The 13187-nt window shown below is 44.5% G+C and overlaps 1 protein-coding gene across 4 annotated transcripts in view; it reads left to right on the top strand.

Moving 5' to 3' along the window:
* The window catches only part of ADAMTS12 (ADAM metallopeptidase with thrombospondin type 1 motif 12), a 394047-nt gene extending 389266 nt beyond the window's left edge, over window positions 1-4781 (top strand). For all 4 annotated transcript variants that reach the window (XM_057540921.1, XM_057540922.1, XM_007192239.2 and 1 more), the window contains one exon: window positions 4375-4781. In XM_057540921.1, the coding sequence (XP_057396904.1) occupies window positions 4375-4553 (179 nt within the window). In that variant the 3' untranslated portion in view covers window positions 4554-4781. The remainder of the gene's footprint in view (window positions 1-4374) is intronic.
* Window positions 4782-13187: the final 8406 nt, after the last annotated feature.

Here is a 13187-nt window from a genome sequence, read left to right as displayed (position 1 = left end):
AGCAGCTCAGGGGGTTTTAAGGCGGCAGGCCCTCTGGTGAGTGGGGCTGTGTCTCCACCCGGCTAGTTGCTCGGCCTGAGGCATCCCAGTACTGATGCTGACAGACTGGTGGCTGGAGCCTGGTCCTAGTGTTGGAGGGAGGATTCCAAAATGGTGCGTGCCAGCACCAGTGCCCTCGTGCTAGAACGAGCTTCCCAAAACAGCTGTCCCCAGTGTCTGTGTCCCCAGGGTGAGCTCTAGTTGCCTCTTGTCTCTGCAGGAGACTCTCCAAGATCAGCAGGTGGGTCTGACCCAGGCTCCTTTCAAATTACTGCTTCTGCACTGGGTCCTGTGAGATTTTGTGTGTGTCCTTTAGGAGTGGAGTCTCTATTCCCCGTAGCCCCTGGCTGTCCTGATTAAGCCCTACTCACCTTTATGCCAAATGTTCTGGGGGCTCATCTTCTCAGTGAAGGACCACTGGGCTTGGGAGCCTGATGTGGGGCTCAAGCCCCTCGCTCATGGAGAACCTCTGTAATTGTAATTATTCTCCCATTTGTGGTTCACCCACCCAGGGGTATGGGTCCTGACTATACCACATCTCCATCCCTCCTACCTGTCTCGTTGTGGTTCCTTCTTTATATTTTTAGTCGTTGAAGACCTTTTCTGCCAGTCTTCCAATCTTTCTTTTGCGTCAATAGTTGCTCTGTAAATAGTTGTAGTTTTGGTGTGCCTGTGGGCAGAGGTGAGCTCAGCGTCTTCCTACTGAAAGATATTCTTCCAGATGAACAGAACTTTCATTTATTCAGCAAATATTGCTGATCACAAGATATGTCTCAGGCAAGTACTAAAAACTGAGGACACAGAAATGAGTCTGACACATTCCCTGGCCTCACAAAACCCAAAGTCTTACAGACACTGTATTTGCCAACAACATTGAAATTATTTTCCAACTTTTGTGGGCAAAATATTATCCCTTCAACCTAGACATAGCTGACAGCAAGGGAACAAGCTTATAACTGTCCCTTTACATTTCCAAGTATGATTTCTATTAAACAGGCATAGGCAAATTGGGATGTCCTAAGTTGCCCCCAATTATAAGCATTGTGTGCTTCAGCTGGAATCCAGTTGGCTGATGAACACAGCATCCTTCATTGTTTCACAATAATAACAAGAACTGGTGCAATTAAGCCCTGCCGTGATGTTGGGCTCCCAGTCATTGTCTAAATGAGCTGCTAAACATAGGTCTGGAACACAGGCTCCCAATATAGGTCACCGCTATCCTCCACTCTTCCTTCCAGTTTCCCACTTTCAAACAGGAGGATTCCAGGACCCACATGTTCCCAGGGCTCTGAGGACCACTGAAAAGCTGGGCTCATGATCCATTGGTTCCCAAGATCAGGCAAGGACACCAGGCTTGGTTGAGCCTCTTTCAGTCATGTAGATGTTGACCTGACAAGTGGGGGCCCTTGGTTGAACAAATGAAGCTGCTCTGGTCAGGGAAGACCTGTCCATGTGGGCCCCTCCTTCCCCATAACCAGCACAAGAGATTCATTTTCTTGGTGGCGGTGCTTTAGAGGCACTGAGGCAGCATTCACATTCCAGCACCACCATCTGTGTTCCAGCTGTGAGACACTGGGCCAGTTATTAAGCCTCTGTGGAACTTCAGTTTTAAAAGGAGAACAATAGGAATAAGTAAATTTATATGAAGATCAAATGAGATAGTATATACCAAGCACATTGCCTAGTGTGTGGTAAGTGCTTAAGAAATTGTTATCTGTGTTGTTAAAACAACAGAAATTTAGTCTCACAGTTCTGGAGGCAAGAAGTCCAAAAACCACGGTTCCTGGTAGGGCCATGCTCTCTGTCTTTTAGCTTCTGGTAGTCACCGGCTTCCTTGGCTTGTAGCTGCATAACTCCAATCTCTGCCTCCATCATCTCATGACCATCTTCCTCTGTGTGTCTGTGTCGTCACATGGCTTTCTCTTTATTGCATGTGTCTAGCTCTTCTCTCTCTATAAGGACATAGTCATGTTGATTAAGTCATCTTAATTTACATCATAATTACATCTGCAAGGAAATATTTCCAAATAAGGTCACATTCACAGGTACCAATGGTTAGGACTTCAACTTTGGGGGAACACTTAAACTTTGGAGAATTCAATTCAACCCAGAACAAAGTTAAAGACTTTGGGGTCTTCTAAGAGGCCTTTTTAGAACGGTAGACACCCTAGAGAGAGGTCACACTTCAGCCTTTAGCAGAAAAGGCTCAACACCATTTACAGAACAGTTCAAGATAGAACATAGTGCCATGTTTGAGCAAATGCTAACAATAATAATACAAGTTTGGAGATTGGGACAGAAGGGATCCATGTGGTCCAACGTGGCCAAAAGAAGCTTTGTGGAGAGAAGGAATGGAAGCTAAGCTTTCATACTACATCTGTCTTCTTTTCTTGTGGTAGCCCCAGAGCACTCACATACTCATGGCAGGGAGAATGTGGGACAAAGAGCTACCCCAGATGCACCTTCTCTGTCCACCATCCATAAGGAATTTAGGAGAGGCTGGCTAAGAAATCAGAGCAGCCCTATGACGCCTAGGCTTCCATACTGGGCCCTGCCCCAATGCCAGAAGCCTAGGGAGGAAGCCCTGCCTTGTTCTGAACAGCAGCCCCATGGAGAACACCTGCTTCTCTGGTGGGCACATGGGAGATGAAGAGCTCAGATTTCTATTCCACAGTAGGAACACTTGGCAGAAATGTGTACTCTTTCTGAAATCTCAGATCGTGTACAGAAGTTTCCTGGGGGATTAGAGGGCACTGATTTTTATGAAATGTTTAGGAAGAGGCCTGAAGAAGAAAATGGTCAGCAATGAAGAGGTTTTGGGTTCTAGGAGCATTATATGTTACCTACTCCCAAGTGCACTTAACACTTGCAAACCAAATGGAATTCTGACAGCTAACAGAAGACATTTCTTCATGAAAAAACAAGGCACAGTCAAGGAAATGATGAATTCTGAGAAGATAAAAAGCATTTTTTTGCCTTCATGACCTGAAGGTGAAAAATGCATAGAGAGGCAAAAATACTGTCACAGATTTGGGTAAAGAGAATATTACCTCAATTTCTACTTTACTGACTGACAGTTCTATTTACAAAGGACAGCAGCCTGTTTGGGGAAAACCTTTTCTTTAGGACTGTTCAAATCTTTTCTGTAATGGAGAAAGAAGATCAACCAGAGCTCTGACAGGCACTGAAGCAAAGTTTGAAACAATTTCACTTTATAAAAGAAAAATATGTTATTGGGGCCTTACTGAATTCCTTCCAGACCAGGAGTACATGGGCCAGTGCAGTCTGAGTACCACCCATAGAATATGCAAGGGTGGTCCCTGAGAAATCTAGTCCAATTCCCTGTTTCATGTATGAGGAAAGGAGGGCCAAAATAATTCAGGAACTTACTTGCCCAGAGTTAGGGTAGAACAAGGATTAGTACCCAAGTAACTAATTGTATCCTTACCCTGGGAATTATTTGTGCATGTCTTATGCCTTCATCTACATGGTACATTTCTGGAGGGCAGTAACCACATTTTATATATCTATATCCTTTGCTCAGGAAGCATTGGTTAGTTGGCTGACGGGGTGACTGCTCGCTGCTCTGGATGATATGATTGATAAAAGCATGAACTAGAGTCAAAACTGCCCATGTTCAGATCTGACTGTGCCACTTATCAGCTGGATAACATTGTGCAAGTTCTTAACTTCTGTAGGCTTTACGTCTCCTTTTGTAAAATGGAAAGAACAGTTGTATTTACCTGATAGTTACTGCAGTGAAGATTCAATGAAGCAATGCATGTAAAATATTGCATTCAACTATTGCATAGCAATCCTGCATAACAAGGCACCTCTAAACTCAGTGCTTTAAAACTACAAGCGTGAATTTTTTGCTCAGCTCAAGTTCAGCTGATCTAGCTTGCTGTGGTTGGCCTCGGCTGCAGGCTGTAGGTTGGGTCTACCATGTGTCTCTTCCTCCTTGGTCCAGTGGCTGCATGAGCCAGAGTCTTCTAACGGTGATGGCAGAAGCTCATCAGGGCAGCCTCGTCCTCCCTCACATTCCAAGGCCCTGCAGGGATCATGTCCACTAACATCCCATTGTCCAAAGCAAGTCAGAGGGCTGAACCCAAAGTCCAGGAGTGGGGAAGTATTCACCACCGGGTGGCCATGGCAAGGGTGGGAATGTATAACATTGCTACACAGGAGTGAATGTCAGTGGATGTCAACCGTTATGAATTGTTATGGGGCTTTTCTCAGGAGACACATAAAGTCTTCCATTAATAGAAGTCGCACTTATTCACTTACAAAAGGATAATCTTTGGTTTTTTTCCTATTTTTTTTCTCCTCCCACAGATTTACTTTGCACCAAGGACAAGTTATCAGCCAGTTTCTGCCAGACACTAAAAACCATGAAGAAATGTTCTGTGCCCACCGTGAGGGCTCAGTGCTGCCTCTCGTGTTCCCAGACACACATCGCCCACACCCAAAGGCCAAGAAAGCGACAGCCACTCAAAAACCCCAGAGCACCCTAAGTCCAAAAGAAAGCCACCCTCCACCGTAGACTGCAGCAGCCTGCTGACCGTGACATGTTCTAGGCCCAGGGACCACTTCACTGCGGTTTTACTCTGTGTATTTCAGGTTCAACTTTGGCTCATAACTAAACAAAGCCCACTGTTCTTTAGCCACAAAACATCCCACATAGGAGACATGGGACTGTAATACTCACCGTTCCCTGATAGGCAGGTGAGGTATCCAGGAGAATCGGGCCTCTCGTGAGATCAGCTCGTGGGAAAGGTGCCAAGGTGGGCAAGTCTGTGAAATGATGTCTTTTGTTCCTCCCTTAAGGATAAAAACAGAGAGACCAGATTTTTTCCCAGACTACCTCAAGAGTATCAGGAAACAGAGCCACACTTATCCAGGGAACAAATAATCTTGTTAATTTACCTTGGTGAAATCACCCTTTTTTTGTCTCCCTACTTGGGGCAGCTGCTGTTTAAAATGTCATGGGAGAGCTTTCAGGAACATTCTTGTAATTCATCCAGGCAGGGGACCGCTTTCTTCACCCCGTGTTCAACTGGGGCAGGAAGAGAAAGTGCTGGCTTCACCCTCAGTCTGTCCCTAATCCCTATGGACTCTTCATCTGGGCTGTTTAGACTCCCATTCCTTCCTGGAGACACTAGAAGAAGAGGACATGGGCAGGAACTGTAGGCTTTAGTAAACCTAAGAGATTTAGGTTAGTTCTACAGAAAACATTTCTGACTTAAGGATAATTTCTATGAAAACTCTTAAAAAGCAAATGAACAGAAATCGATTTCTTGCTAGTATAAGGAAGAGAACATGGGCTTTTTATTCTTCCCACTTCCCTGGCAAGTACCCATTCCTTTGCAGGAGAGCAAATGAGTCTTCCTGTGTGACTTTCCCTTCTCTAGCGTATTCCCTGCCTGAGTCTTCAGGGTGAACGTCTTTTCACCACTAGGGGTTTACACACCACAACTGCTACGGCCAGGTCCACAGCTGCAACCTGCCCCCGCCTACCCTCAGGTTGGAAAATGGAGCTCTAGGTTAAAATATTTCCGAGAACCAGGTAAATTGTATTAAGTATAGAAAAACTTAGTATAAACTTCTAGTCTCGAGAAAAAAAACTTTTCAAAAGTGAGGTAAATCTGATCTATTCTCTAGCGCACCCAATAGTTACTTTTGAGGACCTGTTTTCTGGGGGGGAACAGGTGAGTCAGGTAGCCCAAAAAAGTGAAATGAAAGTTAGAATGCTTATTCTGGATGTTCCCATCACCCATCAGGAGTCAAAGTAGGCTGTGGTCTCAGATTCAAGGTGAATTTCCTGGTTTGTAAGGGGAGGTATTTATATGAACTGAACGTGGAAAATGGGGGGGTGTGGAGCCCCCAGGGGAAGAAGACCTCAGAATCAGCTCTTGACAGAGGGGAAGGCAGGAGAGTGGCCTTCACGTAATGGGCAGCGTGTCTTCAGTCTCACGCACAGGTACCGTTAACATTCACCATGGAGCACAGTATCCCATCTATCTCTCCCTTGAATTATCTATCCATTCAGCAGAATGGTGCTATTGAAAAATGGTGCTAATGTCTAATTGGTGGCAGAAGAAATATAAACATATAGATAGATGTACAAGTGGGCAAGTCCACATGCATCTTCTGTTAAATTTGTAATGGTGTTGCTGGCCAACGCCAGTTCTATTGCTTGGATACCAGAAGCTTAAATTTTTTATATTATGCGCTTTTTTTTTTCAAGCCATTACTGTGTATTATTCTGATAAATGCCTGTGGAAAATAAAACACTGGGGTTGTGATGAAATTTGAAATAGAGCAGAAACAGGAGGTGAATAGAAATGTTTACCAAAACCAGGGAATTTATTTCTATTTAATTATGTTCTTGTATTCTGTCTTTAAATCTAAACATTGCTGGCCAGTGACAGTCTCTGGTGAAATAAGTTTTAGCAAGAAGATGCTTACATTGTCAGTGATGTGAGTAGAAAAGAACCTGATTTTTTCTAATGAGGCAGTTCTCAAAAACTCCCTGAAGTATAGTGTAGGCTTTCAGGGAGATTAATTTAGTAAGTTGGATGGATTTAACTTAAGCTGGTACTCTGCTATCCTAGGATCATGCATGTCATCAGAGACCTGGATATGACCAGTCTTACAAAACTCAGGAACAAACTCCAATTCCTACTGACCTCAGCAAACTAAACTAGGCCAGATTTCCCAATATGCAAAATGTTATTTATGACCCATGTGGCAAAGATGGTAGAAATGTAGGAAGGGTCTGTCCAGGTGCTCCATTCTAGGCCTTTCTCTAGTTTCTCAAAGGCAGAATATTGGCCCCTAACCCTGCCTCATGGACATTCACTTCCTGTTTGGGGCTGTGTTGTAAGACAGTTGGGTAGCAGCTGTCCTTCTGGACCCCAGAATCAAGACAGCACTTGCCGCTAGAGTCATTTGACATGGTTGTTGCCTTGACAGTCACTCAGCTTTGGGTCATCAGGGTTTTGACAGGTCCCCATGCTTGCAATAAGAGAGGGACCTCAGATTAACAGGGAGACTCTGAAGGCAAGAGCCTAAATGGTGTCTGACCATCCTTTTGGTGCTCATGGAGCACCAAAGTAGCGTTGTTGGTTTATTTCTTCCATGGCCTCCTTTCTTCCCACCTTGAACAAGCAACTGAGATGTATAGCAAGAGACACTGGATACACATCTACCATGAATCAGAGAGGCCGCCACAGGGCCTGGTGCTTAAATACATGAAGGTTCTCAAACCCAATTTGGTTTACGTTGCCTCTCCCAGTGGTAGAAGAGTGGTAGCTCTTCTCTGAAAAGGTGTGGGTTAATTTAATTCTTAAACATCGAAACATAATTCAACACACCACAAGGAAACAATATTTTAAGAGACTAATATAGTGAATATTTCTGTAAAACAGGAAATCATTTTGTGATTGATACAAGCAATGGCCCCTTTGTAGGAATGACTCGTTTTAATATTTGGTCTTCTTAATCAAGAGCGCACCTCCATCCAATCTCCTGACCCATCTCTACTTGGTGGAGTCATCCCAGTGTGATGCTTTCAGATATTTAGTCAATGTTTTTGATAACCTTCATCACATTTCTAGAACACAAGTTGAGGGATTTATATTGTTTCAGATCATAATTTCCCAATCAGTTGGCTAAAATCCTCCAAACTCTGAAAGCTACACATTGCTACCCCAGAGATTACAGGTCTTAGCTCTTCTCCCTTCTGACTTCAGGATCAAGCCCTGGGACAATGAATCCGTGCATAGCGATTCACTTTCAAGAGAGAGACCACGTGACATGAACTGTTTGTTTGGTGCTAAAACTTAGCCAACATATTTGATGCTACTCTTTTTCTGTTGTATTGCTAGTTCAAATATTATTAGTAGTATTATTTTTAAGTTATGTCATTTAAAAAAACCTGGTTGGGGGAAGCACAATTCTACCTATCACTGTCCTCCAAAGTGGTTGTATGTGGTACACGGCCTCATCCATTGCCCTCTCTGCATCTCTGCTGCTTTGCCAGGCCCAGACTCCTTAAGGGGTACCTTGGTGGGTACCTCAGTATTTAAAACCAGATTGTAACCATAGCCTGCCATTGTGTGGCATCAATAAATGGCCAAACTCACTGATGTTCCCATGTGATTCATTTACCCCTACTGCGAGACTCCCACCACCCACCAGAGCAACCCTGGAATTCAGCAACCTGGAGAAGGATGCTGTCAATCCTTCCTGCCCCACTCCCTGCACATTCCTTCCTGCTCCACCCCTAAATCAGTATGTCATGCGATGAGTCGCATCCCAGGTGAGGAAGAACTGAGGTCTCTTCTCATGAATGATTGTGCAACAACTGACACAATCCACCATATGATAATCTGAAGTGATGCCTGAAATCCTCCACAATCCCAGATCCAATGTATTCATAATTGCAGCTCACAGGATAATCTAGTCCCTCAATCTATCCAAAGTGTAGACATAATGCTTAAGAGAAAGTAATAACGATGATGAAGAGGAATTTGCTTTGGAAATCCAGTCCTTTTTCAAAAGCGGTTCACAGCATGGTGAGTGTAACCAGCAATTGTAGAACTTGGACATATGGACATGGAATCCACTCACATGGAATGAGTAAAAGCATTGAGACGGGAAGAGCGAGGCATCCACAGGTGATCCCTAGAATATTTTCAGGCATGTACAGGGGTGGTAGGAATCTGGTTTGGGTCAAGAAATCACAAAGGGCCATGCACACCTCCCTGTTTTTACCTTGAAAACTCTATGACCACTAGGTAACCCTTATCCTGCAAGGCTCAGCTCAAATGCTGTTCCCTGAGAAGCCTATACTAACCCTGCCAGAAAGACCAAGGCATTTCTCTGCTCCTTCTTCACTGTGTCCATTTTTGTCTAGAAGAGTGGTCCCTAACTGGGGACAGTTTTGTCCCCAGGAGACATTTGACAATGTCTGAGACATTTTTGGTTTTCACAACTATGAGTTGGAGGGCACTCCTGACATCTAATGAGTAGAGGCCAAGGGATGCTGGTAAACTTCCTACAGGACCGCCCCTCCCCACCACAAAGAATTATGTGGCTCAAAGCATCAATAGTTCTGAAGTGAAAAGCTCTGCACTAGAACAATTATCACCCTAGAGTGAGTATCAGGATTGCTGGGTTGAGTAAAACTGAGCTTACCCTAACACTCAGACCTCACAAAGAACTGATGAGGTGGGTCAGAAAACTTCCAAAGAAGAAAAAATATATATCGGGGTTCAAAGCTTACTAATTTGGTAAAAATCACAGTGACAGAGGGGAGAGAGGATAGCGAGCATAGCTCCAAAAGAGTCTTGAATCAGCTGCTGGGGGCTCAGGTGTTCAATCCTAGAGTCAGAGGGAATAAACCAAATGTGGCAAAAACGGAAAAGTGACCTATTCGGGGTTTGGAATAATCATCCTCCTCCAACTGAGGTTTCTAACCAAACAGAATAGACATAATCAGCCAGATCGAAACAACAGCTTTACTAATGGTGAAGGTGGCTTGGGGAGCATATTTTGGAGGCAAATGGAAAAGGGCTTTCCTAGCCTTCTCCACACCTACAGGTTTCAGGCTCAAGAGGGATGTGGGGGAGGGCACGGGGTGGGAGAGGGAAAGAGGAGAGAGGAGATAGAAATGGACCACTTAACCCATTAAACTCTGTTAATAGAAGTATCCATGGTCATTAAACGATCACTAATAGTAGCCCTCCCTCCAGCACTGGGAGGAGGCTGACAGGGTTATCAAAGATCCCAAAGGGATATCCCAACACTCCTCCACCATGGAAGTGGAGTCTTTTTGTTTCTATGTAAGAAAGGTAAGATTAGCATGAATGGAAGATATGGGAGGGGAAGCATTATCTAAAAATGGCTCCTTTCCCATAAATTCTAAATGATGATGTGATTTTAAGATCATAAAGAAAAGACTTGGAATAAGTAGTGTAAAAGCAAGACACAGAATTTAATGAGAGAATGGCCCTGCCTTCTGTGATCACTCCCCTACCAAACACTGCCCACTCCCTCACTGGACAGGCCCCCGGCTCCTTCATTTTAGTGGTACAGCCTGATTCACCCCCAGCTCGTTTCGTGGGATGTGGCCAGGACTAGGGGTCCTCACTGATGGTTCCTGCAGACTCTGCAGTGATGGGATATGGTACCTGGGGCCAAGGTAATACCAAGAGATTCCCGAACAGGCAGCACAATCCAGCTGGCACTTGACATCAGGCAGCCACCAGCTGGGGTTTCTCCTGCCCAAATGCCAGCTATGGCTGTGCCTCTGGCACCATCACTGCACAGCTTCCTCTTTGGTACTACAACAACTGGGAAACATCTCCACAGACAGCTGTGTCAAGACAGGAAGACAGTGAGGCAGGAAAGACATAAAGAGAGCTAGTGCATGGTGCTGGCTGCACAGAGACAGCCTGAAGGAGCTAGAGTGTGGAGCGCCACAACCGGGGGTGTTCGCAGAAGAAGCCCGGGCCAGCATAGAAGCAAAGTGCCACTGTTAAGTGGCATGCAAAGGGAGGGATGGGGCTACCACTGCAGCCGCTTACCCCACCTGCTGGCCCCTGCCTCCACGGGCTCCAGGAGAGGCTCCGGCCTGAGCAGGCTTGCATGCTCCGGCCACCACCTTGGCAGCCCAGGACCAGACACCAGTGGGTCACCCACGTGCAGATGTGGGGTTGAAATCACAGCTGAGCCCCAAGGGCTGTGTGACTTAGGAAGCAGAGCTGAAATCTCTCGCCATGGCTGTGCAAAGCACGGATTTACACCTCCACGACCGGCTTTGTAAATTCAGTGCCTGCAGAACATCCAAACAGACAACGGATGCTCCCATGGTTGGGACGGGTCTGGCCTTAGCAGCTGTGGGCTTTGTGGATGTGTACATGTGGGGACTGGGCCAGGCCAGAGTCTGCCTCCACATCTCCCACACTGGGTCCAGGTATGCGACTATGCAGTCCTGTGACCTAACTTCAGTGGATCTGTGCTAGTAGCCTTGTGAAAACAAAGCCTGAGAGGCACGAGGGCCAACTGCCGGCATACCCATGGTTGAGGTGGGGCTGAGGGCAATGCCAACAGCAGTGTACTTTGTGAATCTGCACAATGGGTGCAAGGTGACACAACAGAGCACACTAACAGGTAAACAGTCCCAGTGGAGAAATACTCAGTGGCTCCTCGCCCAGCGAGAATGCTCCAATCCCACATACCTTGCACCAAAGATCACAAATACACCTAAGATGGATCTGGGGGCTTCTACTCCAACAACTAGGGAGCAGACCCTGTCCCTGACAGGACACTGACAACCACAGAGCAAAGAGGAGGCCCCACTCAATATCCAGTGCAGGCTCTGGTCACCACAACGCCAGTCACACCTCATATCAAGGGGATAACGGCCAGCATACACTGAGGAAAGAGGTGGCAGGCATCCATACTAAAAACAGCCCTCGCACCAAAAAAATATTAAACCCACACAGGTTACAGAGGAACATTCCCACATAAAAATAGCCCTCCAAGACCACAGTAGATAATTGTTTCTCCTAAACTCAGAGAGCAAGACAAATATAAGTAAAATGAAGAAGCAGAGGAACCACTCCCAATTAAAAGATGGAGAGAATTCCCCTGAAAGAACAATGAAACACACCTCTTCAGTCTAACAGACACCAAGTTCAAAAAGGAGATACTGAAAATACTGAAGGAATTAAGAAAGGCTATCAACAGAAATGCAGATGACTGTAAAATGGAACTAGAAAGTATAAGGAGGAGCCAAGAAATATTAGAGAATTCATTTGAAGAGATAAAAGTTGAACTAAAGGGTATGAATATCAGAATGAATAATGCAGAAGAACAAATAAGTGATCTAGAAGATAGAATAATGGAAATCACCGAATTAGAACAGCAGACAGAAACCCAAATTTTAAAAAATGAAAGCAGTATAAGAGACCTGTGGGATAATATAAAGCATGTCAATCTACACATAATAGGAATCCCAGAAGGAGAAGAAAGAGAAAGGAGATTGAAAATGTATTTGAAGAAATTATGGCTGAAAACTTCCCAAACCTAAAGAAGGAAACAGATATCCAGATACAGGAAGCACAGAGGGTCCCAAACAAGATAAACCCAAACGGATCTACACCAAGACATATTATGATAAAAATGGCAAAAGTTAAAGATAAAGAAAGGATTCTAAAGGCAGCAAGATAAAAACAAAGAATTAATTACAAGGCTATCCCCCATAAGGCTATCAGCTGATTTCTCTACAGAAATACTGGAGGCCAGAAGGGAGTGGCAAGACATATTCCAAGTCCCGAAAGGGAAAAATCTGCAACCTAGGATACTCTACCCAACAAAATTATCATTTAGAATAGAAAGAGAGATAAAGAATTTCTCAGACAAGCAAAAACTAAAAGAACACAGCAATACTAAACCTATCCTAAAGGAAATATTGAAAGGTATTCTCTAAATAGAAAAGAAGTAGGGTAGAGGAACCAAGATGGCAGAGAAGAAGGACGTGCTCTCACTCTCACTTGTGAGAACATCAGAATCAAAACTAGATGCTGGATAATCGTCAACAGGAAGACACTGGAACTCACCAAAAAAGATACCCCACATCCAAAGACAAAGGAGAAGCCACAACGAGACGGTAGGAGGGGTGAAAGGATCTCATTCAGATTCAATGGAGGAATCAAAAGTTTACAGATAAGCAAAGGATAAGAGAATTCAGCACCACCAAACCAGCTTTACAACAAATGCTAAAGGAACTTCTCTAAGAGGGAAACACAAGAGAAGAAAAGGATCTGCAAAAACAAACCCAAAACAATTAAGAAAATGGTCATAGGAACATACATATCAATAATTACCTTAAACGTGAATGGATTAAATGCTCCAACCAAAAGACACAGGCTTGCTGAATGGATACAAAAACAAGATCCATATATATGCTGTATACAAGAGACCCACTTCAGACCTAGGGACACATACAGACTGAAAGTGAGGGGATGGAAAAAGATATTCCATGCAAATGGAAATCAAAAGAAAGCTGGAGTAGCTATACTCATATCAGTTAAAATAGACTTTAAAATAAAGAATGCTACAAGAGACAAGGACGGACA

This window comes from Balaenoptera acutorostrata, chromosome 2 (genome assembly GCF_949987535.1).
Source record: "Balaenoptera acutorostrata chromosome 2, mBalAcu1.1, whole genome shotgun sequence".
Lineage (NCBI taxonomy): Eukaryota > Metazoa > Chordata > Mammalia > Artiodactyla > Balaenopteridae > Balaenoptera > Balaenoptera acutorostrata.
Note: the sequence above shows the minus strand (reverse complement) of the source record. Positions and strands in the feature narration are given on the sequence as shown.